This window comes from Raphanus sativus, chromosome 4 (genome assembly GCF_000801105.2).
Source record: "Raphanus sativus cultivar WK10039 chromosome 4, ASM80110v3, whole genome shotgun sequence".
In the NCBI taxonomy this organism is placed as follows: Eukaryota; Viridiplantae; Streptophyta; class Magnoliopsida; order Brassicales; family Brassicaceae; genus Raphanus; species Raphanus sativus.
Genome location: NC_079514.1, coordinates 9,064,038 through 9,088,552, shown reverse-complemented (window position 1 = coordinate 9,088,552; position 24,515 = coordinate 9,064,038). Strand labels below are relative to the sequence as shown.

Here is a 24,515-nt window from a genome sequence, read left to right as displayed (position 1 = left end):
ATTGGCTTGTATAATTGCATAATTCTTCTAAAAAATACTAAAGCATGAATGTCAAACAATTTAAAAACTGTTCAAGTAGGATATTTTGTGTGTTTTTGTTTGTTTTTAAACACATGTGGGTAGAGTATGTTATTTGACAAATTCAACAAAGAAGGTTCTTTCTGGAAGACAAGATAGCAACGTCAAAATGGAAATTGGGATGGCTCATGAAATCATATAACCATTGGGTGCAAATTAGTTTTTTTTTGGTTGGCAAACTAAACATTTAGTTTTATCAAATAAAAAAAAAAAAAACTAAACATTTAGTTAATTTCAAAATTATAGAATTAGTGCTGAATTTTAATAATTTTGTTTTAACACGCTTACTTACTGCTAATGAGAACAATATTTTTCTGCTTTTCAATTTCTGCTCATCGTCAACAAAAACTTATTACTAGTAATTTCGTGGGTCGTTCTAATTCTCTAATAAGTCGTTTCCGCGTTAACTCCCTTTTGTTGATCCCTTCTTCTACGTCTTAGTCTTCGCATTGATTTGGTCCCTCTCTTTTGTCATTAACAACCCAATCTTCTTCCTCATCGACTCCACTTCTTCGCTCATCCACGCAGGTATACCCCCCGATCTACTCTCTCTCTCTCTCAGTGCTCAATTTCAGATTTCTCCTTGTTTGATAGATCTTAGGGTTTTCGATTGTTGTTGTTTCGATGCGTAGAGAATCAGAGAAGCTATCATAGTCTTATTAGCGTCATACGTTTGTCTCTTCATATCTCTCCACCATCTGCTTCACAATTAGGTTTAAACTTTGAATGAACTTCAAAGCTTTGTTTTTTTTTTCTTTCAAAGTCTTACTTTTAGTCTCTTAGCTTAAAAGTGATTAGAACCACAACATCAAAATCCTGATTACTGTTTGTGTGTTTGATGATCTCTACAGGAAGGGAAGGTTTTATTACTTAGCAAAATCCAATTCTTTCTGTGAGATATATTACTTTTGAGAGAGAGACTGAGACAATGTTTGGTTTGAGGAAATCACCTGCTAAGCTTCCCAAGCACCACTCTGCTGATCCTGGTTTCCACAAATCTTCCAAGCCCAATCCTTTCGACTCAGATGATGAACTGGACAACAACAACAAGAACAAACACACACTTAACCCCTCCAAGAGGACTTCCTCTGAACCTTCCTTGGCTGAAATGACCACCACCAACCCTTTTGATGGTGATAAGGTTCATACTTCTTCATCCAAGCAGTCCTCTAACTCCAGATACCAGTACAAGAACAACTTCCGCGACTCCGGAGGCGTTGAAAGCCAGTCTGTTCAGGAGCTTGAGGGCTATGCTGTTTACAAGGCTGAGGAGACTACCAAATCTGTACAGGGTTGTCTCAAGGTGGCTGAAGATATTAGGTCTGATGCTACTAGGACTTTGGTCATGTTGCACGAGCAGGGCGAGCAGATCACCAGGACGCACCATCAAGCTGTTGAAATTGATCATGATCTCAGTAGAGTAAGCTACCTTCTTCTTTTTTTCGATCTTTCAGTATTAGTTGGTGTGGAATAAGAATGACAAGAGACGCATGAGGTTTTGTTGATTTAGATACTTATATTATATGTCCTTTTATGATGTGCAGGGTGAGAAGCTTCTTGGAAGCCTTGGAGGTATGTTTTCAAAGACTTGGAAGCCCAAGAAGACTCGCCCTATAAATGGTCCTGTCATAACTAGAGGTTTGCTTCTTTCTTGCTCCTACTCGATTATCCTCGCTGCTATCTTTTGCCCTTTTTCCTGATTGCATTGGTTCTCTTTCTGTTAGATCACTCACCAACGAGAAGAATTAACCACTTGGAGAAAAGGGAGAAACTGGGACTGAACCCAGCACCAAAAGCACAATCAAGAAGCAGAGAACCGCTTCCTGAATCAGCTGATGCATATCAAAGAGTGGAGGTTAGTTATCTTCCCTCTCTTCATTTTTTTCCCTCCTTTCAGAGAAACATTACTATCTACAAATCGTGCATCTCATATGAGTTGCATGAACATCATGCAAATGCACAAGGAGGCACGCTTCTTTTTAACTTTTGTGGAACAAAAGTTTTGTCTATTGTCTGTAGTCCTCTGCTAAGTTTTAGACTCTCGTTTATTGGCAGATGGAAAAAGCTAAGCAAGACGATGGGCTTTCAGATTTGAGTGATATACTGGGAGAGCTAAAGAACATGGCAGTTGACATGGGAAGTGAAATCGAAAAGCAGAATAAAGGACTTGATCATCTTCAAGATGATGTTGACGAACTCAACTTCAGAGTCCAACAATCTAACCAACGCGGCCGCCATTTACTCCGAAAGTAATGAACAGATCTCACTAGTCACTACACTACTTGCTCTTTTGTTCGATCTTCTCTGATCTTCGTTGCTTAAAACTCAAGCCGGTTCTTATCATTGTTATATACGTTTCTGTCTATGTTTGCATTTGATATTATGATGAAAACACCAATACTCTTTATTGTGCAAACTTAGGCAATCTTGCTGTTGTTTTTCTGTATCATAAAGATGAATAGTGTTTTTGAATCCTAGATTTATGTAACCTTTACAGCATCAGTGCTAAAGACACAAAGATTAGACGAGAAGCACATAAGTCAAACACCACTAGTTCATCAATCATCATTATTCACAATCAGAACACAAAAGCCAATGGTTTCAAGATAATAAAAAAAAAAACAAATAGCTTTTGAGGGTATTGGAAATAATGAGAAACATACAAATACTACTGAACCTTGAGTTCCATGATGTTCTTGGTCTTGGGAGGATATGCCAAGTAAACCTTGAGAACCCTCTGTACAGCCTCCAGCTGTGCATTGCCTTCATCATAAGCCTCAATGGCCTTTAACGGGTCGGTGAGGTTCTTGTTCATGCGGAACCCATCCAAGGTCCTTCGCTTTGTGTACTCCCTGATGTTGTAGTCAGGGTATTTACTTCCCGCTCGAAGCAGGGAACGACAGAGGCTGATCACTTGACATTTAGCTACCATTGCAAAACCAAACCCCTGCTGCTTAGATACCATAGAATCAGTATAAGAATATACATCAACTGGGAAGAAGAAGAACATCAGCATAAAAAATCTAACTAGTGATGAGATTCATCATCAGCAGCATTCAATTCCAGCTCTTCCAACATTATCAACAAAAACTTTTTTTAAAAACAATGAATTAGACAAGAACATCTGAGTCAGAAGAGGTTCCGACCACATTTCACCAAAACCAATGCACAACCAAAAAAGAGACAAGAGCAGCTGAATCACAAGAGGATCCGACTAAACGGATAAGGAACTCCAAATCCATATATACATACCAGAATGAATACCCCGGAATGTAGTTAGTTCCCTCCCTTGCGTCAACAAAGCGAGCTTAGAGATGAGATTCTCTGTTCCGTTCGAAGCTTGTGCTACTACTACTACATAGATATAAACCTAGTGTACCAGAAACTAAACCGGGAAATAATCTGAAAACCGGTTATAGAATGGGCCGAATAGTAAGGCCCGTTAATATTAAGGCTGATAGTGATAATAAGCCTTGTATGAGCTGGCATATTCGACGGCACACAAATATAGTAAACAAAGCTCATCTTCTCTGTGTCTTCTTCTTCTTCGTATAATTCGATTCGATCTTCGACGAGAGAACCCTAGCGCAAACTCTTATAGATTCCTCAGCGAGAAGAAAATCTGTAAACTCCGAGCTTGAGTTCCCCAAGGTACGAGCTCGATTTCAGTATGTGCCATGCTTGTCGTTTCATCTTTCGTTGAATGTCGATTTGCTTATTCGTCGTTGTTAATCGTCATTGGATTCGTACGCCTTAAGTTTCGGTAGAATTTGCGTGGATTTAAAAAGCCTTTGATGCCTTTATTAGTTTCCTTGTTTCGATTTTATCTACAGATTAAGCTGAATCTATGGGTGGGATGTGGTTTTGTGTTAGGAGAAATCAATTGATTTTACTAATTTTGGTTTCTTGTTGCTGGCAGATCTTTGGTGTTTTTGATTCAACAGTGTTTATCTACTTGCTTGAGATTTTGGGGGCTAAAGTCTACACAGTTCAGTATCGATGTGCTCCACTAGGATGATGATCCCTAATCATTAGACTTTTCAAAAGTTGATGCTCATGTTCTCACCTCTGTCTATGGCTTTTACTGTCATCCTTCAAAAGCTTAGTGTCTTTGGCCCTGGTCTGAATCCCTCTTTCCCTTACTGCATCGCCAATTACTCCCGTTAGTTACCATAACTCTGCCTCCTTCAGTGGTCCCTGCTTCTTGATATTCTTGAGTGAGATTTACACCAAACCAGATCATGTAAATCTGGTGCTCTCTCATAGCATAAAGTGTATTCCTTCTGACTGAGTTCTTCTTTGATTATCACCTACCTGAGTCTCCTAGTTCTACTGCACCAAACACCTGCATCTTAATTTCAAAAGCTAGCTCTACTTTGCCTGAAAGCTTAGACGCAACAATGCTCCAAGAAGAGGCGGTTGGATTCTCTCTCCGGCGCAACTCCTTTAGGCGCCGATCCCCAAGATCAAACGTTGACGACAGGGGATGGACTCCGCTCCACATCAAAGCCAGGAAAGGCGATCTGAAGTCCGTCAAACAGCTGCTCGACCAAGGGTTTGACGTGAACGCTCTGGCTTGGGGACCCAAATCGAAAGGAGTCACTCCGCTTCACCTTGCTGCCGAGGGAGGTCACATCGAAGTCATGGATCTGCTCCTCGAGCGCGGGGCCAACATCGATGCCAGGACGTGGGGCTCATGCGGGTGGACACCTCTCCACGCCGCGGCCAAAGAGAGGAAGAGAGAAGCGGTGAAGTTTCTGGTGGAGAACGGCGCGTTTCTGCCTGATGACATAAGTGATACGAGATTCAATCCGCCGGTGCATTACTGTCACGGGCTGGAGTGGGCGTACGAGGAGATGAAGAGGCTTAACAGCGAGTCTTCTTCTTCTTCGTCTGGTGGAGACACGTCTTGCAGTTCAGAGAACTGATCTTTGTTGCTGTCTTTTTGGTCTACTTTTCTGAAAGTCTTGCCGTTGAGAAAAATTTGTCAGAAACTCTAAAGAATGTTATGGTTTGTGTTTGGTTTTGTATCTTCTACTATATGTTAAAACTGGTATAATAAATCTTGTGTATCTCAACTTCTGTTTGAGAACGAAGTCAAATTTTGTTTAACGCTTGCTCTCGGTTAACCGGTTCTGGATTAATCAAATACTAGATTATGACCCGCGCTTTGGAAGCGCGGAATATTTTACGATGAAGATTTTTACTAATAACTTAACAAATATTTTGGTAACTTTTAAAGAGTGTATTTAAAATATTTTTGCATTTAAATCAGTGTTTCTAAATTCAACCGATTGTGATTATACCGGTTAATCCGGAGATCTGACAATTCAATTTAAGTTTTTAAAATATTCATATTAACAAAAATCACTAAAATTCGAGACTAACCGATTGAACTGATGGATGACCAATATGTAATATAATTTGATTTAAATTGTAATAGTTTCATAATTTATAATCTTATAATCCGAATTTTAAAGTTCATTATTTTGCAATTTATGAAATTATGATGTTTCTACAAAATTTTAAAGAGAAAATGATAGATATAAAATATTAAGATTAATTATTGTATTGTTTGGAAACATTGATAGTAGTATAAAATATATTGTTTGGAAACATTGATAGTAGTAAGAAATAAATATATTGTTTGGAAACATGGATAGTAGTATAAAATAGTAGTATAAAGAAAGGAACATTAATGATTTAATAAATGATTTAATGTAGGTTTAACTATAAAGTATAAATGTGTATTTAATTTAAAAACTTACAAAATAAATGTTAGGTCCAATAGAATGTTTCTGTTTTAATAAGATAGATGAACACACTGTTGTTGGTCTCATCTAGAGTTACCAAAATGTTGATTGATTAGTGAGGCGAATGAATCTAAATCATCTCTATTATTCGAGGAGTGATTAACATAATCAACACAAAGTAGACACAAAACTTAAAAGAATTGTGATTCTAAATCTAAACCATTTACTGTGTCCATTTGCTAATATTTATATTAACATTTGCCAACATGGTAAGTGATGGGGTTTGGTCCAAAACCAATGAATCTGTAACAAATTAACACAAACCGGACGCGTTAGGTCCAAAACCAATGAATGAATATCTGTAACAAAGCCGGGTCGTTACCAGACCCGTCGGTGAGAAACAAACGGGTATGAAAAAACACGCATTCGGACAAGAAAAAATGGTTTCCCTTTATATTATCGCTCGCCTCTTAGATCCGTTTTGTTCTCATTCACACTTGAGCTGTTGAGCGAAAATAGAAACCATGGCTACTCGCTGTGATCTACTTGTGATCTTCGTCTTGTCTCTCCTCGTTGCTCTCACTCACTCCAAGACGTTGAAGCGAGACGGTAACTCCCCACTCAATTTCTGGTTTTGTACGGATCGTTTATAGCTCTTTTAACAGATTAATATTTTTTCTTCTGTGGGTTGGGTTTCACTTCTGATTTAAAGCTGAGCTGAATTTTGTGTAGAAACAATGATTAGATCTGATTGATAGTGTCTGTAACTAAATCTCAGTCCGAGTTCTGTCTTATCAGCTCATGTTAAATCTGTGTCGGGATCTTGTTTACAGTGAAAGCTTTGAATGAAATCAAAGCCTCATTGGGGTGGAGAGTGGTGTATTCATGGGTCGGTGACGATCCTTGCGGAGATGGAGACCTTCCTCCTTGGTCTGGTGTCACCTGTTCTACTCAAGGTGACTATAGGGTTGTCACTGAATTGTAAGTTCCAAGCTTCGTACTTTATATGTCTTCTTCTTCTGTATATCATAGTGATTCGCTTCTCTGAACTATTTTACTTTTTGATCTTTCTGATTTGCAGAGAAGTATACGCCGTTTCCATTGTTGGACCTTTCCCCATTGCAGTAACAAACCTTCTGGATCTCACTAGACTGTATGCTTCTCTCTAGCTCCTTCTTTCTTTTTTGTGTGTGTGTGACATTAAATAGATCTATGTTAGACAACTTTGAATGTCTATCTGCAGACAAGATAAAGGTTAGAGCTTTGATGCTTTTTTTGGAGATGGTTGGATTGAAAATGGTTTTTTGATTTTTTCAGGGATCTACATAACAACAAGCTCACTGGTCCAATCCCTCCCCAAATTGGACGACTGAGACGCCTGAAAGTACTGTATGTTCCTTTGTCCTCGTATCTCTCTTTTTTTATCTTTGTTTATCTTTCTGAGATAACAAACTCGGGATAGTATCCAAGTTTTTACTTCAGGAAGCACAGATTTGTATTTAAAGATGTTATTGGTATTATTTGTATCTCATCATATCATTTACTCTCTCTTGTAACACCATTAGAAACCTGAGGTGGAACAAACTGCAAGATGTGATTCCCCCTGAGATCGGTGAGCTGAAGAGACTAACGCATTTGTAAGTCTACCCTCTTGTTTTCTAGCTTCTGATGATTCTCCATTTGCCTTCAAATGAAAATCATGTTTTCTTTTTTTCTTTTGGTAGGTACTTGAGCTTCAATAGCTTCAAGGGAGAGATTCCAAAGGAACTGGCTGCTCTTCCCGAGCTTCGGTATCTATACCTTCAAGAAAACCGTCTCATTGGTAGAATTCCTGCTGAACTTGGGACGCTTCAAAACCTCCGCCATCTGTAAACACACCCACTTCTCATCTTCCTAAGTTACATTTTAGTCTTTTAACACTACTGACATCTGTTTTTTTTTTGTTTTCTTTTTTTTGTCAGAGATGCTGGTAACAATCATTTGGTTGGAACTATAAGGGAGCTCATCCGTTTCGATGGTAGTTTCCCATCTCTTCGCAACCTGTAAGCATCCCCTTCATAAATCTCCTCTTTGCTTCCCTTTTCTATTATTATACACACTGAGTTTTTCTCTTTCTAAAATCTCTGATCATTTAAGGTACTTGAATAATAACTATTTGAGTGGAGGAATCCCTGCTCAGCTATCGAATCTTACAAGCTTAGAGATTGTGTAAGCATCCTAACACCTGCACATTAAATATATCTGAAAAACAAACCATATTCTGGGGATAACTCTTACTTTATTATGTTAGGTACCTGTCTTACAACAAGTTTATTGGAAACATTCCTTTCGCCATTGCTCATATTCCTAAGCTGACATTCCTGTAAGTTTTTTAGCTTTATCTCAGATTTTGCTTACAGTCCAAACCAAATAAAATATGCATTCTCATGGGCTCATTATGAAAAACCAGGTATCTTGATCACAACCAATTCACTGGGAGAATCCCAGACGCTTTCTACAAGCATCCATTCCTCAAAGAAATGTGAGTTCTCCGAGTATAAGAATTTAAACAGTGGGAACGAGTTTCTGACTACTCATCATGGTGCAGACAAGTTTTTTGGTTTTGCTTTTTCTTCGGTCTTCTTCACTGAGACCTGTTTATAATTTTCAGGTACATCGAAGGCAACATGTTCAAACAAGGCGTGAACCCAATTGGTACCCACAAAGTTCTTGAAGTTTCTGATGCTGATTTTGCTGTGTGATGACAGAGGTAGAAGAAGAATTCTAGGAAGGAGGTTGTAGAGAAAAATTTCTCAGACCTACCCTCCTTAGAGATGGTTCCACTTTAGCTTTCTTCACTATTGATGTTTTGTATGGTCTTGATCTTTGCAAAGGAAAGACAACATAGACTACAAAGTGTTTTTTTTCTTCTTCTTCATATTGTATAGAGTTAGACACACTCCATTAATCTATATTTATCCTTAATCAAATTATAAGAATATGGATTGGAATAAACCAGTTATTAATGTATTCTCCAATATTTGTTATTCAAGTTTTTTCATTTGTTTTTACAAGTTACCAAAAGATCATCATTGTCTTCATGAACAAGCAGGAGCATCGAAGGTAGGCAACACAATGAACGAGATGGACAATGGATTGATATAGACGGGAGATTTCACGCCGTGACGAACCGGTTCAAGCTTCGGGATATCTCCAGCGATCGTTGGTTCCAAAGGGTTACCGTTCAACAGCATTACCTTGCTCCTCAAGTCACCGTCTTTTGGACTCAAGTGATACTCTTCTCTGTTCAAATATCCATCAGAAGCTTTGTTTCCTACCCAAGAAACCTTGTTCTTGATCGTTTCCAAGAAAGATCTCCTCTTCGTTGATTCTGCCTGCAAAACCACCTTCACGCCATTGCTGACTGCTACTGTAAACGTAGTTTGCTGACTCAGATTAATCAGAAGAATCGTTATCCCCGCCTGGAGATGATATGATAGATTCCATGGTCACAAAACTAGAGGATCGCTTATAGACAAGAGAGATAAAGATATACACACACACACACACTGACTCACTCTTCCTTTGGAACAATGAACGTATGTCCGTAGATACTCTGATGCATTTGTCTGAACGCCGAGAACGCCTTTACCCATCAAACGATGCCAAAGAAGCGCACTGGTTGGATACAGAAAAAGTAAGTGTTTTACTTTGTTAGAGCTAGATCAAGAAGTTTATGTAATGACTTAGTCTAATCATGTTGGTTATGAACTTACCTGTAGTAATCTGGATTAGGAACAAAAGTTTCCTTTTCTAGCAGACCGTAGAAGCCTCCAACCAAAGCTTGTCTGCAGTATACTTTGGTGTTGTGCATAGACGACATACCAAACTGATCTAGATACCTAAGAAGGAAGAACAGGTTTTGGTTAATATCATCAAAGAAAGAAAAGATTTGATGATAATGCTTTCTTACCAGAAGCTGTTGATGAATGTATCAGAAACCTGACGGCCACCGCTATTAAAAGCACCTCCAGCTTCTCCAACCCAAGCAGAAGCCCAAGGTCCATGTTCTTGAATCGTTCTGTCAACGTTCTTGAATGTTCCTGAAACTGTTTCGCTCAAGTAGTTTGGATCTAGTATCCTACTCCCAAGCTTTGGATCATTCCCTGCCCAAAAGATTCAACGCAACTCAACACTCGCATTGTTTAATTAGGAATGCTACAAAAGAGAATCTAATTTTAATGCAAGACCTGGACCAAGATTGTATATATGATGAGTCATGACATCAAGAACACCAGGTCCAGAGAGGCGAAAAAGCTCAGAGTACCATTTTTCTTCATAGAAGCCTCCAGGAGCTAGAAGCAATGGCTTGGTTCGAGAACTCTTGTAAACGTTCTTGATTACATCTTTCAGTACTATCAAGTCGTTACCGTAGAGCTCTACACTCACACTTGTACCAATCCCGCTTCCACTAAGCTCGTTACCTAGTCAAAGAGCCAAGAAAGATATTAAAATCCAGGGAGGCAGAGGAAAAGAGATATAAGTTATATACATACCAAACTCCCATGAGTCTATAGCGTAACCCTTAGAGACTGTATAGTTCATGAAATCTTGAGTGTTGGTGTGATCCCACTCCCCTCCCCATGCATTTCCACTGAGTTTCTCTCTACCGTATAACGCATTCAAACCGAAAGTCACAATAGCCCTGCAGAGATAATAAGAGTTTAGATCATTGTGGTTACTACTATACTAGTAAGTAGGCTTTGTTTTTACATACCCGGTTGCGTGGAAGAAACGGTTAAGTTCGTCCCAACGTTCCATATGCAAACATCCTTCAGAGAATCCGAACAAGCCATCGCCAGTCTTCTTGAACCCACTGCAAGGAGTCTTCAAGTCACCTACGTCGTAGATCACTTGATCTTGCAAGGAGCCACCTATTCTTATCCTCAGCGCCTTGAAAGCTTGAATGGCTTTAGCAAGAAGAGGAGAAGACAAGTTCTGAAAAACATTAAGACAAGGACCTTTCGGTTAGATGAAGTAACTAACATTAGGGTAAGTGTGGTCAAAGCTTGAAAGGTGTTTATTATTTTTATATTTACCAAGTTGATGAGAGAGGCGTAGCCCCAGGGACACTGATCATAATTGCATTTTTCAGGTGGCCACCAATCAAGTGTTGCGCAGACAAAGTTGTCATCGATCTCAGCGATTTGGCGTGTACCGTCTATTACAATAGTGGTTTGTTCCAGGTTGGTGGCAGAAGTAACACCAAGACAACTCAAGAACACAAGGAAACAAACGTTGTTGCTCATTTCTTTTTTGGTTTGTTTGTGGCGCACGTCTCTCAATCGGTTGATCTGAAAGCAAGAAAACATAGAGCATAAATTTATACTTTCAGAGAGACCAAGAAAAAATTAGTTGAGGAACTAAGGAAAATACAATACAGAGGAAGAAGAGGAACAAAACTCAAACTTGCTTATCAAAACAAGCAAATGATTACAGAGGAAACTAAGAAATTTAATAAGAAACATCCTATAGAGATAAACCTTAAAAATATAAATAATGGATGGTTGTTGTTGAACTGGAATAAGCAGATTATCCTTAAAAAAGAAACAATTCAAAATTTTAGTTGAAAAGTAAACCATATTATTAGTTTATGAAATTTGTACGTGGATATTTTAATTTATGATGTTTTGGTGAACTTTGCAAGTTTCATTATTTTGGTATATTTACACAACAGTTATTTCTAAATTACAATTATGTTTTTCGACCCAAAAAATAAAAAAATTACAATTACATTTCCAGAGGCATATATGCACAAGAGCATTAGTTGACTTTTGGGTCAAGAAAAAATAAAAGTTACAGCCCAAGTAATTTTGCAGGGTGGGTGGAAGGAGTCATTATATAATTCAAAATGCAAGTTGGTCTCAGAGACGAAGATGGCGACAGTCAATTCAAACTCCACCAGGTAATGTCTAGTTCTAATATTTCTTATATGGTTTGTTTCATAATGATCATTGATCATACATGTTGTCAACTCTAATCAACTTGAACTCGAAGAGAGATGATTGAGATGAAGCAAATATTAGAACACAAACTGACCTGAGAAGAATAATCACGCATCCATAGTTTTAACTGACTGATTGTTGTAAAAGTCGTGTCTGAATCGCAAGCAGAAGAAGAGGCTTGTTTTGTTCTTGGCGTCGATAACACTTCATCAAAGTCTTGTCATATCCTTCAATTTTGTCGCCACTTCCGTCTCTTTATTGTTTGTCTTTGTCATAAAGCGGGCTCAATCTACTTTAACCGAATATCACCGAACCGAAATTATTTGAAATCAGAATAAAAATAGTAAATTAAGGAGTTGGAATTTGAAAGTTTTTTTTGGAATTTCCATTTGAAAAAATTCAACAAATAATTTAAAAAGATTTCTAAATTTTATTAAGAAGTTGAAAATTGTTTCAAATTGTTACTGTATCACATTTTTATGATTTTATCACTTTTGTTAAATCTCCGAGATCTCGTAACAATTACAAGGAATTTGATTCTTTTTAGATTCTTCATGCTTTCTTTTGAGATTTAGTACAGATTGTTATCCGTATGTTGTCTGTAGAGAGAAGAGATTGGCTGGGCTTTGGATATCAATGTAACAGATCTAATTTTTCAAAATGAAAGCCCATTTTACTAAAAACAAAAAAAAAGTTAAAGGAATAGATTAACAAAAGTCCAAATAATTAAAATAAATAATGTAAGTAAATCGTAAATTTATGAATTCTAATGTTTAATAACGAGGAAAAGATAAAAATAGCACAAAACCAAGTTTTTGTCACAAAAATAGCATTATAAAGAGGAAAATGATCAAAATAAGTTTTATTCAAGAGTAAATATGCATGTATAACCCTTGGGTTAACTAATTTACGACTTAGGGTTTAGAGTTAAGGGGTGGGTTTTAATAATGTGTTCAAATATTTAAAAATAAAAAATAAATAATAAAATTTTCAAAACAAAAATATGTTATTTTGGTCATTTTATTTTTTGAATGTTATTTTTGTGACAAAAACTTAAAAAGTGCTATTTTAGAGATTTGCCCTTTAATAATGAATCATATGTCTCAAAATTAATATTAGTTTAGATATATAATATATTTTTTAGAAACAGTGATATGTTTTTATTAATAATAAATTAATTGATGATGAAATTTGTGTGTTTTTATATACTTAGTTTTATATTGTGTAACATTACCGGTGTCAGAGATATATGATCGGCTTGCTTATTTTTGATATTCAATTCTATTTTACTTTTTTTTTTTCATTTTGGCATGATCAAGATGAGGTTTCAGATAAATGTGCTAAAATCTAAAAACAAACTTATATAGAAATTTAATTTAAAGTATTAAATTTTGGAAACAAACATGCCTTCTCAAGGGCGGATCAGAATCTGATAATCCTTTTAAATTGTCAATTTTCTTTCTTTTTTTCTTTTTTGGTCAAAAAATTGTCAATTTTCTTTGTCACAATAACCTTTCACCGATAGATCTACTACATCAGAAACTCTATATATTAATATTAGATAAATTAGTAAATTATTAAATTTATTTGATCTTAAATTAAGTCAGTTCAAAATTTGACACAAATCGATAAAATAATAGGATAATATTTTTTTTAGAAAATCATATATAAATATATGGTCTCATTAATATTATAAATGAATAATTTATATATATATACATTTTATATAAGTACAAACCCACCATTATATTGTTAGTTTTATATTCACAATAAAATTATCTTTATATTTTTAATATTTAATACATTTTAATTAGATTTAGTATAATTATATCTAAAACACATTTAAATTCTATGAAACATATTTTATACACACTAATAATATAATAAACATAATAAAATGTAGAATTTCAAAATTTTAACTAATGTATATACACTAAAATCAAATATTTTTCTTACTTTAGAAAAATATATCTCTAAATTGAAAAATTCTAAGAAACAAAACTTTTAAAAATTAATAATTATATAAATTAATAAAATATCAAAGTCCCAACATTATTAATTTATAGAATTTTTACTGTATATAGGAAAATATATTTTCTCATTATTTCATGTGAATATATAGAGATTGATGATATGCAGATTTTTTTTGAAAGCATCAAATTCAATAATAAATTTTAAAGTAATAAATTAAAGACAGAAAACATTAATTAATTATTAATTTGACCTTAAGTAATTATTAATTTGACCTTAAGTAACTTAAGCAAGAAATTAACACACACAAAAAAAAAACTTAATTATGTGTGTTTGTGTGTGTATGTTCCAAATCTTTCTTTTCTTATTTCATCAATTTGTTTCCATATAAAAGAGAATATATAATCTCGTTTGGGAAGAAAATATTCTGGTACATATATATTATTTTTTCTCTTCATCTTCTGCCGATTTCTTTGTCTTCTTTTTTTGTATTTCTCTGAGAATTCTAAGTTAATAGTTTCTCTAGCAACAATCTAAAGGTATCGTTTCTCACTTTCTCTGACTTCTCGATTTATCTTTATATTTACGTTTTGGTTAAGTTTGTGTTGGTATGAAAGTTTTTTTCTTTTTTTTGAAAAAAAGTGTTGGTATGAAAGTTGAAACTGCTTTTAGGGTTTACAGCGTGTAGAGTACGTAGTTCTTTGCGGCACTGTAGAATTAGGTCATTGTCCTCAAATTTTGACCAGAACTCAAATATTATAGATTAAAAAGTTATGAGACTTTATTTATATTCGTATGCTGTACACAATGATTTTGTTATTTAGGCATTGATGTGAATTTGATTGACGGTTGACGAGCATCAACCATATCTTGATTGAGACTCTTGGAAGTCTAACATGTGTCCTTCTTTAGTTGTAGATTCTTTCAGCTAAAACCTTGTTTTGATGTTGTAATGAAGAATAATATTGACTCATCTTTGGTCTTGTTCACTCTTTTGGTCATTAGATTCTGTGATGGCTGAAGAGAATAAAATTTCGAAGATCAAAGAGATTGAGAACAGTTTTGATACAAATCCTCAGGAGACGACGATGTCTGAAGAAGGTTTTGTAAGAGCGGTGATTGTAAAGGATGTGGGAAACGTGGAAGATGTTATATCTTCAGCATTGAAGGATCAAGAAAAGCGTGTAGCAAAGACTAACGAAGTGCTAATTAAGCCACCAAGTGGGAGCTTGAGACGGTATTCAACTGGAGCGATAGGTAAACTGGAGGTTCAGTCCCGTTATCGAGGGAACCATCATGTGCCCTCAACTCATGATCTCTGTAAACACGGGAAGGTCCATGATCATCATCGTGATGATGCGGTGAAACCATGGACGGTGGTGAGGAAAACAAGCGTTGAAGGCTCAGTGGCTGTAAAAGCTGATGCTACTTCAGGTTTGAGAAGGAGGTCGTTGGGAAGTCTCATGAGTAGACAGATTCCTGCAGGTACCAAAGTGGAGAGTTTGGTGGATGCAAAGAGAGATGCATTGGCTGTGAAGAAAAAACCATGTGCTTCTGTGAACTCAGAAACATCTAGCGTTAGCAAGATGGCTAGATCTGTTGATGGTTCAAGCTTTAGAAGCAATGATAAACCTCGGAAGAACAAAGGAACCGAGACTACTCTGAGTGGTGGTTCAGCTGTTGTTAAAAAGGTTGTTGGCTTGGGAAGTGAGAAGTCAAGTTCTAATGTTTATACTCCAAAGAGTCTGAAGAATAAAGAGAAGGCAAAGGCTCAGACAATAAGTGGTGAAGGTTTAAAAGAGAAAACTGTGTGTGTCGTTGAAGATAGCGTCGTCAAAGATGTTCAGAGTGAGAAGAAGCTCAAGGCATCATCATCTGAGAAGAAAACCATGAGAAGTAGACTAAAAAGCTTGACTACTCCTACTAAACAAGTTCCTGGTACGGTGTTGACGACTAAGAAGAAAGAAAGTGGTGATGCAGAACTTGTAGCAAAGAAGATTAGACCTAAGAAGACGGGTGTAAAGGTCACTCTAGCAAAGCAGCTGAGTTCCAAGAAAGGGAAGACGACTCTCGAACCAAAACTTGAGGAACAGCTGGAAACCCAAACCGAAGTCGGGAAGAAGAAGAAGAAGAAGAACCTGAAAGGTGTTGATGAGACTAGAAGCGTTTCTTGTGAAGCAAGTAAACGTGAGAAGGTTGTTCTGAGGCGTAGAAATGGACAAGGGATGAAGAAAAAGATGACACTGTTCAACGGTGTGATTGAGGAGACAATGAATAAGTTGATGAAGGTGAGGAAGACCAAAGTGAAAGCTCTTATTGGTGCTTTTGAAACTGTAATCTCTCTTCAGGACACTAAGACACCTCAAAGCAAGGCCTCAACATCAGAGTCTCAGGTTAGTACTCCTTTGCGTTAAAAAACAAAAACAAGAACTTATGTCTGTGCATATTGATATATTTATTAATTGTCATGTTGCTGTTCTTGGAATAACATAAAAAGACTTATATATGTATCTTGACAGTAACTGAACTGAAGAGGAAGTTGTAAAGCTTTCAAGTTTTATCTCTACAAGTGTTTTTACCATCACTCTCAAAAATACATTTCTTTTTGTTTTTACAATCAAGATAACAACAAATGTTCATACTAGTACTCAGGTGGGGACTAATCTCTTTTCTCGTGATTAGTAGAACTTGAGGGCATGCCTGTATTTACCTTTGTAGTCTGATCAGACTGTTGTCTGTAGATAGCTGCAGCCATTTTGTTATATAGATCCATGTTCATTGTCTGCACCAGCATTACCAACAACAGTGAGCTCTCAAGATTTTTTTTTATTTCTCAAATCATTTCTCAAAAAAATACTTATAAACCAAAGTGTTGGTAACTTAGTGGTAGTGCAAGGGGACTGATTCCTTTGTGCCCCGGGTTCAAACTACCTTTGGGGGACGAAAAATTATTCTTAAAATCAGAATATCTAAAAACTAATTACGGTGTCTAGCTAGAACTCCCACCCTTAACCAAAAAAAAAACAGTCAAGTGATCTTACCTGTGCGAGAAAAGCACTGTAGGGATCAGATAAAGAAGATGAAGAAGCATTGGTGGTGCAGTCTCTGTTATCCATAGGAGGGATCATCAGTGGTGGTGGAGGAGGAACTAAACCTCCATAAGTAGCATTGCCACCGCCTCCCATTCCCATTCTCGCCATTGTTGCAAGTAAAGACATCTGAAACTGCTGTTGTTGTTGTTGTTGCTGCTGCACCTGCTGTTGTTGTTGTTGTTGGTGCTGGATGCTGAGAACTGATTGTGGTGGAGGCAGTTGTGGCATCATCATCTGTTGTGGCAAGTTGGCTCTTAAGGACATAAACTGAACTTGTGCTTGTAGCTGTTTCAAGTGTTCTATTACATCATCCAGGATGGACACCTTATCCGCCTACAATATCCATATAGAGATTTAACTAATAACCGACTTGTGGTATATAGATAAAAAAAAATCGGTATAGACAGCCTAGTCCATAAGTTACGTATGAACAAAATGATTTTTTAAAAAAAGTTGGTCTAGGCATTAAACAATAATCTTCTATAGATCGTCTAACAATCGCTTATTGATTTCTTAAAGATCATGTAATATATATATATACCTTACTTGCAGTAGGAAGCAGCTTCTGAAGTGTTCTCATCCTCTGGTTTATCCTATCACGTCGTCTCTGCATCAAAACACAAACTCAAAACAGTCAATATCAATATTCCAAAAGCAAAAAAAAAAAAAAGATTTATATCGTTTACCCTTTCAGACTCGTTGTGAATAGCTGCGGCTCGTCCCCTTCTTCCATTAGATCTCCCACCTTCTCCTCTAGTCTCTTGTTCATCTCCTTCAGTTTCTTGGGTTTCCTGTAAAGTCTTATGTTCATTATTTATTCCTCAAGTCATCTTTTCAGAAAATGAAAAAGTGTTTTTTTTTTTTTTGGTTTGTTCTTACCGATCCAGAGAATAAATAGTCTCTGTCTCCGGTTCTAGCCGTCTTCAAGCTACGACCAGACTCAAAAGAAGCCCAAGACATGTTGGTACCGCTGGCACTTGCAGTCACGCTGTGACCAACTCTATGGCTATCTTCTTGAGGAGAGAACCAATAGTCCATTTCTTGGGGATAACCGCGTTTTCTTGAACAGGATCCGTCCTTGCTCTCGGAGTTGTTGTGGTCCTGCAGCTGCTGCATCTTGCTTGGCTGCAGAGCCGCCTGGTGGACCACAGACTCTAAAGTCTCACACCCGTTGAGAGCTTGGGTCCATAAAAGGTTAGCTGAGGTCGTTGGTTCGACTCCTCCTTCGCCTAGACCATGGACCGTTAGTTGCCCATTTTCCCATGTGAGCTCTTTCACTCCGTAGTTCGACCTGAAAAGACATTCGTTTTGTGTTAAACAGAGAGAGTAACAAAGTAAGAAACGAGACAGAAGCGTGAGGCTTTGTCTCTTTTAAAAAAAAAACAGAGAAAGAGTAGTTCTTGTCAGGAACAGAGTATACATGTGTTGTTGTTACTTAGGCCGCACGTTTGCAGAGAATAAACTGACAATTCAGCTTTTCTTTTCTTGTTGGCCCTTCTTCTCTCTTTCTTCTTGCTTGAATAATGTTGTTCTCCTCTGTTTTCAAACTCTTCACAATCACAGCGACAACTCATGAAATGAATCTTCATTTGATCCATATTGAGGTGATATAATAAAGAGCCTCTCTCTCTCTCTACACTATGGTCCCTGCAAAACGTCAAATGGTGTTTTTATGTGGAGGGAGAACATGTGTGGCAAAGGATCGCTGGTGCCCTGCCCCCTCAAGCTCCAGAATCCTCTCCCTGCCCACAAAAATCCAATAAACGAGGGCATTTTCGTCATTTAACTCTCAGCAGTGAGGGCAAGATCATTTATTGCATGCATTTGACCACTCGGTATAAAGGAAAGCGTGTGATTCACCGATTAAGAAAGAAGCACATTTCTAATAATAGATTCTTGTTTTTTTATGGAAAGAAAAATCTGAATTTTCATCGTTACATAAACGTAGTTGAAGCCTTAAGTAATTTAGTATGCATACATATAGATAGATGCATTAAATAATAGAAGACATATATTTACTGGAGCAAACACGTAAGAATCCGAAACTATAGTTATGGTATTCGATTATTCGAATGAGATGTGAGGCTGATGGTATCAACAAGTCCATTTGATACAAGTTGCTGAGGAATAAATCAAATATGGAATGGTCTCACTTCTCAGCACCTCTTTAATCTATTCTTCTCTGTCGACATTCCTCAGAATACCAAATGACTTTATTTGGTATTTGACCACATAAACATTTATACTGAAACATTTTTATGCAACTTATACATGTGATCAGGAATTCATTTTCAAAAATAATAAAAGCATCATTATCAATAAATTATCTCATACGGATCTTTTAAGAAGGCAATATTAATATAACATCTTTTTTTAACGCATCAATATTAATATAACACAGAGTTTGAATCTCTTTTATTTTTTTTTAAAAAAAAATTTGCAATGTAGAAATGCCTCTGAATTTATTTCTCCTGTATTCTTATATTTGCATTTTCTTAATTTTTTTGGTTGCCTAGAACATTTCCAATGTATTATTCTAATTTTATAATAAAATTGAGTAACTCCATGGTAGATTTTATTTTAATTCTACTTTATTTGGAGTAGAAAATATAATCATGAGTAAAACAAACAAATCTATTACTCCATTTTCGAACTAATTTTTTTAACTGAGTCCATATCAAATTTATTCAATAAAAATTTATATATTTATAAAAAAATGCATCCTTCGTATTAAAGACCAAAAAAAGATATTAAAGGTACGAAAAACTGAATACTGAGATTAAAAAAGAGAAGCAACTATTGAAGAGGTCATGAGTGACAAATCACAACTCCATAGTTTTTTAGTAATCTCATTGTTTTTATTCCATTATAGAATGAAAATATAGTAGCATTGAAAAAATTAACTTCAAATTCTATTTATGGTAAAAGATAGAATAAAGTCAAAAAAGTATTAATAATTTTATGATTTTGCATGCAAATTTTACAAAGATATAAATGAAGCTTCAAGTTGATCAGAGTTGCAAAACAATCTCTTTTTAGATCATTGGCTTTATTACTTGTACAGTATAATTTGGTTACAATCATTACTTGAAGGACTAGCTTGAATAGCCTTGACGGTGGCTAATAAACTTGTTATGAACGAAATATGTAATACAGTCAGAATAATAGTATAAGTTTTGTTGACATATGTGATAATTACGAGATCAACCTTTGTATTTGTAAACCTAAAGATATCCCAATCATTTGGTGTCACATCAAGATCTTAAGTGATCTCACCCATCCACCCACGCTCGAGCTTACGGCCGACAGCTTAAAACTAATGTCGTAACTATAACACGTGTACATATTTTATTGGATAAGTATATGGGACCCAGGGTTTGATCTGTAAATTCAGCCAATCAACTTCTTGCATTAGATTCTTGACAGCGAATCCTAACGCTCCTCTGAAGATTATCTGTTCATAGTTTTTGGAAAGAAAACTATGAACGTAGTTTGTGTTTCAAATAAAAAACTGTGAACATAGTCTATCTGTTCATATTATCTTCTCTCTTTTTTTTCCTAACGTTTAATCTCTGTTCTGTTAATCATTTGATTTATGATTATCTTCCTTTCTACTGACCAGTGGTGTTATATAATTTTTTGAGGTGTTATATAAATTATAAAGTATATATGACTAAAATTGGAAAGTAAATGTTGTTTTTGAAACATTATGTATTATATATATATATATATATATATCTTTCTCTTATGTTTAAATATTGTATGTACTAGTGTACTCTTGCACTTCATGGATATATGTGGACTTATGAGTACAAACCTAACACGTACATCAATGAGGTTACTTTGCTGAAAAGAGCTGTGTTATGTTCAACTTAAGGCTTCTAATTATTCATATTATCATATATAATGAAATAATTGTTTCAGTTAATCAAAACAAGCTGTAGAAATAATTTAAAGCTGCTTCTTATACTTTAGCTAATTACGAACATACAAGTTCCTCTATTCAGTTATATTGGTCTATATATGTTTTTATTCATTAGCTCTATGGTTTTCATTTCTACTTTTGTCTATAGTAACATAGCATCCATAGAAAGTCTATTTGGTCAAGTGGCTGACCAACAGTTCTGGTAATTATTTATCATGGATTATTGTGGATAAATTAATAAAGGTAAACTTACTGTGAGTATTAATTTTTTTTATAGAAAAGCCATCAAGTTAGTTAATTTTTGTTGGATTTTACAAATTGAAGTTATTTTTCAAGAAAAGAATGAGGCTGTGACAAAGTTATAATTGGAATGCATTTCAACATTTGAACCGGCCATTATTATTGTTCAAGAAACGCGGATTCATACCATTAGATCATCGAACGAAATTCTTCACAGCATATATTCAAAGAACACGGAAAAAAACATTAATAAATAAATAAGAAGTTGTCAAAATCTTTTCATATAGAACTGTACAATGACAGACATGACAGTATTACATAATTTCCAAATAAGAAGATAGAATAGTAAATGCTAATGGTCCTGACCATCACATAGGGCAGTTGCTACTCTTACCAATTGAGAAAAAAACTTAGGGGTATGAGGGAAGCTTCACTGGACCAAAGAATGCCTCATTTTCATTTGAGATCATATATCTCTAAAACTTAGCAGTTGTTATCTCTCATCAGAATCCTCTTTGGTCCCTTCTTTTGTGCTTACTCGTCTTTGTATAGGGTATAGAAGTCGAGTAAACATCGACTATCATATTAATTTTTGATTATATACTGAGAATGATTATTTTTTGTTATCGTACACACAATATAGTATAATTGATAGTAATAGTCTTGATTTTAGTAACATCGAAAGCAGAAATAATTGGCAGGGACTTTTCCAGTTCGACGCATTTTCTTCACCTTTTCTTGAACTTGAGCTTCTTGGCTCCTCTTCTTCTCCTCAAGCTGTTTCTTAGCTCCATCAGCAATTACTTGGATCCGTGCTAACTTTGCCTTATAATGCTGGATATTAATTTCTGTTCTTTTCTGCAACTCACTCTTAATTGCACAAATTTAAAACAAAATCAAATTATCTACTAGTCGAGTATTTAAATATACACAATAAAATAATGTTTTAGTCATTTAATTATGATGGGAAAACAACCTTTCTTTTCTCCATTCTGAGTTTAGCTGCTGATTTTCTCTCATTTTCCCAACCCACAATTTCAGCTTTCATTTTCTCATACCTTCAAGAAAAGTTTATTTTCTAGATTACCAATAAAAAACTGTATACCTTTTATTTAATTACTAATTAAGAATGAAAATTGACCTTAATCTGATTTTGTGGAGTTGAGATTTTTCCCAAGAATCTGCTTTACTTGGCGCTGAAGCAAGTCCCAATGTTCTAGAGGATGAGCCAACCTCTTGTGCCCGACGGTTTTCTTGTGGAATATTGTCCATATTTTTTTTCCTGAAACTCTCCCCTGTGGAAAAGATTCAGTTAAAACTTTTATAAGTTCAACATAGGCTAGTAACCACTTAGTTACCTCCAATAGTCAAGTCTTGAGTAAATGATCTGTTGATTCTCTTTACTTCGGCTTTAGGTATTAGTACCGGACTGGTTTTCTTCTTGCGAGAACTCTTGGCTTCTTCTCTCATTCTTTTCGCATGTTCTTTATAGGCATCCTCCATTGATGTGATGACAAATGCAGCAGCCGCAACAGACGTTGCAAAATCGCTCTCTTTCTCGTCGTAGTAGTCATTTTTCTCGTACCAATATGCTTGGTTTTTCAGCCAGTTTAGTGCTGGATTATCTTCAGTTTGATATTAAACAAGGCAAAAGCTTATCAACATCTTCCAAAAAATTAACGTGATATTTCTATAATATGCAAAAATATAAAGAGATGTTAACCAAGTGAAATATATACCAGTTATGTCAAGTTCTAATAGACTTGGGAAATCCGTTTGTCTGTTCTCGGAAATTGACACCCTATAAAGATCAAAAAGAAAGTATATATTATTATTATATCGTTTTTTTTTTTTGAAAACAAAATTATTATATCGTTTCACAAACGTTTTTAGATGTATAATAAGATTTAGTTCTTAAAAAATATGTACACAATAAAATTAAATAAAATGGATTTGGACGTTTACCTTCTCCTTCTTTGCTTTACTAAATTATCCATTTATTTATTTTTCCAAGAGACTCCAATATTGTTTGAGCTTCATATATTTGTCTTATATACTATGAGGGAAATATGGCTGTTTGTTCATGAAGCAAAAATAAACATAGAAATAGCCCGAAATTCGTATTCCACTGTGAAGGAACATGCTAAGTATCAAAGCATGTGTTCTAATATGCTATTCTTCATGTACATATTTAGTCAGATAATAACTAAACAAAGCCACCGTTTCCTTCGTATTGAAAATTCAGACTGTTATCGTTTGGGCCTTTAGGAGAAGAAGAGGTTCTGGTCTCTGAAACGAATGGAAAATGAATGTTAGTATAGGCCTAACTGCTCAATTTAAGGCCCTTGATATCAATCTTCTTAAACTGTAATATGGGCAATGTGAAGTCTTGCAAACTTTTAGCTAGATAGTTAGATCACTTTTGGGCTACTTTATTCTTACCTTGGGCCAAAGGATTCTTAGTAGCTGGACATGCTTATAACCATACCTTCTCTGCAAAGGCTACTTGGACCAATTATCCGATCGCATGTTTTTTTTTTCTTTTTCGATCGCATGTTATTTGCTACATTATGGTATGGTTCACTGGAGCAGTTCCAAATCAAGCTTTCAGAATGTGGCTACTGGCTAGCGACACTAAACTTAACCACCTCCTAACCGAATCTGTCGGTGAAGTCTCTTCATTCGACTTCACAACTCGGTAACATAATATCTGTGCATGAAACTTGATAGGATTAATGAGAAAACAAAAAATTTGGTCAAAAAAAACAGAAGGAAAAAAGAGTTTTTTTGCCATCTAAAAGTATTTTATTAAAAGGTCCGAGTTCCGAAATATTACAAGTCCATACTGAAAGAGATAAACCGAAACTACAAAGCCCGATAGACCTAACCAAAACCGAAAAATAAGTTCAAGATGCAAACCCAAATCGATATGCTGCATTTCCATGCGCCGAAGTCACCACCAGCCGCACATGTGTAAGACAACACCGCCCCACAGGAGCAAGTGTCACGAGTGCATCTACATGGCCGAACTCACGACGGAGCAAACGTCGAGACCCGATCGAACTCTCGTTTCGTCCGAGCAATGCCGGAGACAGAAACTTCACCCATCATCTTCGCCTGAACTCTTTGACCGGAGAGTGTCATCGAAACCAATTCTGATATTTCATCCAGAGCCGGCAAAGTCGTCTTCTTCTACCTCATCGCTTCCTTCATCAGAGAACACCCTCGATCCTCCTGAAGTAAAGTCGCAAACACCACTAAGTCACAATCGGAAACCGGAATCCAACCAAAGTCGCCGTCAACACCGGAGAGACCGTGCGATGCAAAAACAGAGAGCCGACCGTTCACCCTCATCGAAAAAATGCAATGCCGGAAGCTTAGCCGACCGTCCACCATGCAATAGATGCGATGCCGGAAACTAGAAAACAGAAAAACCAACGACGAGAGAACGAGAGACGCCTCTTCATCTCGG

General features: G+C 36.0%; 7 protein-coding genes across 11 annotated transcripts; 4 read left to right on the top strand and 3 right to left on the bottom strand.

Moving 5' to 3' along the window:
• Positions 1-201: 201 nt before the first annotated feature.
• LOC108805300 (SNAP25 homologous protein SNAP33) lies at positions 202-2,609 on the top strand. Of its 2 annotated transcripts, none has more exons than XM_018577312.2 (5): positions 202-606; positions 930-1,498; positions 1,623-1,716; positions 1,803-1,933; positions 2,134-2,609. In XM_018577312.2, exons 2-5 carry the CDS (start codon positions 1,007-1,009, stop codon positions 2,329-2,331), a joined length of 915 nt encoding a protein of 304 aa, XP_018432814.1. In that variant the 5' UTR covers positions 202-606; positions 930-1,006; the 3' UTR covers positions 2,332-2,609. The 2 variants fall into 2 exon arrangements, with proteins under 2 accessions (XP_018432814.1, XP_018432815.1); XM_018577313.2 differs by lacking the exon at positions 202-606 and adding an exon at positions 643-791.
• A 967-nt stretch (positions 2,610-3,576) lies between these two features.
• Positions 3,577-5,174, top strand: LOC108838233 (phytochrome-interacting ankyrin-repeat protein 2). The gene is made up of 2 exons (XM_018611196.2): positions 3,577-3,729; positions 3,998-5,174. The coding sequence occupies exon 2, from the start codon at positions 4,479-4,481 to the stop codon at positions 5,004-5,006; it is 528 nt and encodes a 175-aa protein (XP_018466698.1). The 5' UTR covers positions 3,577-3,729; positions 3,998-4,478; the 3' UTR covers positions 5,007-5,174.
• Positions 5,175-6,280: 1,106 nt separating this feature from the next.
• LOC108839155 (probable leucine-rich repeat receptor-like protein kinase At1g35710) lies at positions 6,281-8,857 on the top strand. Its single transcript, XM_057009835.1, has 11 exons — positions 6,281-6,440; positions 6,665-6,812; positions 6,913-6,984; positions 7,149-7,220; positions 7,397-7,468; positions 7,556-7,699; positions 7,793-7,873; positions 7,968-8,039; positions 8,122-8,193; positions 8,281-8,352; positions 8,482-8,857. The coding sequence occupies exons 1-11, from the start codon at positions 6,356-6,358 to the stop codon at positions 8,570-8,572; spliced, it is 981 nt and encodes a 326-aa protein (XP_056865815.1). The 5' UTR covers positions 6,281-6,355; the 3' UTR covers positions 8,573-8,857.
• On the bottom strand, positions 8,839-12,065 carry LOC108805374 (heparanase-like protein 2). Of its 3 annotated transcripts, none has more exons than XM_018577405.2 (9): positions 11,910-12,065; positions 10,910-11,164; positions 10,588-10,808; positions 10,367-10,515; positions 10,061-10,294; positions 9,784-9,976; positions 9,587-9,712; positions 9,389-9,488; positions 8,839-9,292 (listed from the first exon to the last, which is right to left on the bottom strand). In XM_018577405.2, the coding sequence occupies exons 1-9, from the start codon at positions 11,928-11,930 to the stop codon at positions 8,909-8,911; spliced, it is 1,683 nt and encodes a 560-aa protein (XP_018432907.1). In that variant the 5' UTR covers positions 11,931-12,065; the 3' UTR covers positions 8,839-8,908. The 3 variants fall into 3 exon arrangements, with proteins under 3 accessions (XP_018432907.1, XP_018432906.1, XP_018432908.1); XM_018577404.2 differs by lacking the exon at positions 11,910-12,065 and adding an exon at positions 11,252-11,358; XM_018577406.2 differs by lacking the exon at positions 11,910-12,065 and adding an exon at positions 11,247-11,326.
• Positions 12,066-14,204: 2,139 nt separating this feature from the next.
• Positions 14,205-16,200, top strand: LOC108858314 (uncharacterized). Its single transcript, XM_018632263.2, has 2 exons — positions 14,205-14,325; positions 14,792-16,200. The coding sequence occupies exon 2, from the start codon at positions 14,800-14,802 to the stop codon at positions 16,198-16,200; it is 1,401 nt and encodes a 466-aa protein (XP_018487765.1). The 5' UTR covers positions 14,205-14,325; positions 14,792-14,799.
• Positions 16,201-16,240: 40 nt separating this feature from the next.
• Positions 16,241-18,639, bottom strand: LOC108861392 (transcription factor PIF7). Of its 2 annotated transcripts, none has more exons than XM_018635243.2 (6): positions 18,299-18,639; positions 17,758-18,169; positions 17,565-17,678; positions 17,420-17,485; positions 16,828-17,211; positions 16,241-16,568 (listed from the first exon to the last, which is right to left on the bottom strand). In XM_018635243.2, coding segments are annotated over exons 1-6 (1,101 nt in total). In that variant the 5' UTR covers positions 18,301-18,639; the 3' UTR covers positions 16,241-16,445. The 2 variants fall into 2 exon arrangements, with proteins under 2 accessions (XP_018490745.1, XP_018490746.1); XM_018635244.2 differs by having other exon boundaries at positions 17,565-17,669; positions 18,299-18,595.
• A 3,073-nt stretch (positions 18,640-21,712) lies between these two features.
• On the bottom strand, positions 21,713-22,681 carry LOC108861050 (remorin 1.4; the record flags this gene model as incomplete). Its single annotated transcript, XM_018634880.2, has 4 exons — positions 21,713-21,913; positions 22,020-22,101; positions 22,185-22,338; positions 22,402-22,681. Coding segments are annotated over 4 exons (717 nt in total), but the record flags the coding sequence as incomplete, so codon positions are not given.
• Positions 22,682-24,515: the final 1,834 nt, after the last annotated feature.

Coding starts and splice junctions, on each gene's coding strand:
- LOC108861392 (XM_018635243.2), bottom strand. Junction 17,486..17,564: donor TTCACAACGAGTCTGAAAGG/GTAAACGATATA, acceptor GTTTTGATGCAG/AGACGACGTGATAGGATAAA. Junction 16,569..16,827: donor ACAGTGCTTTTCTCGCACAG/GTAAGATCACTT, acceptor ATGCTGGTGCAG/ACAATGAACATGGATCTATA.
- LOC108839155 (XM_057009835.1), top strand. CDS start 6,356: ATGGCTACTCGCTGTGATCTACTTGTGATCTTCGTCTTGTCTCTCCTC. Junction 7,700..7,792: donor CTTCAAAACCTCCGCCATCT/GTAAACACACCC, acceptor TTTTTTTGTCAG/AGATGCTGGTAACAATCATT. Junction 8,353..8,481: donor CATCCATTCCTCAAAGAAAT/GTGAGTTCTCCG, acceptor TATAATTTTCAG/GTACATCGAAGGCAACATGT.
- LOC108805374 (XM_018577404.2), bottom strand. CDS start 11,338: ATGTTTCTTATTAAATTTCTTAGTTTCCTCTGTAATCATTTGCTTGTT. Junction 10,809..10,909: donor ACGCCTCTCTCATCAACTTG/GTAAATATAAAA, acceptor AATGTTTTTCAG/AACTTGTCTTCTCCTCTTCT. Junction 10,516..10,587: donor CGTTTCTTCCACGCAACCGG/GTATGTAAAAAC, acceptor TTATCTCTGCAG/GGCTATTGTGACTTTCGGTT.
- LOC108838233 (XM_018611196.2), top strand. CDS start 4,479: ATGCTCCAAGAAGAGGCGGTTGGATTCTCTCTCCGGCGCAACTCCTTT.
- LOC108858314 (XM_018632263.2), top strand. CDS start 14,800: ATGGCTGAAGAGAATAAAATTTCGAAGATCAAAGAGATTGAGAACAGT.
- LOC108805300 (XM_018577312.2), top strand. CDS start 1,007: ATGTTTGGTTTGAGGAAATCACCTGCTAAGCTTCCCAAGCACCACTCT. Junction 1,499..1,622: donor TTGATCATGATCTCAGTAGA/GTAAGCTACCTT, acceptor TATGATGTGCAG/GGTGAGAAGCTTCTTGGAAG. Junction 1,934..2,133: donor ATGCATATCAAAGAGTGGAG/GTTAGTTATCTT, acceptor GTTTATTGGCAG/ATGGAAAAAGCTAAGCAAGA.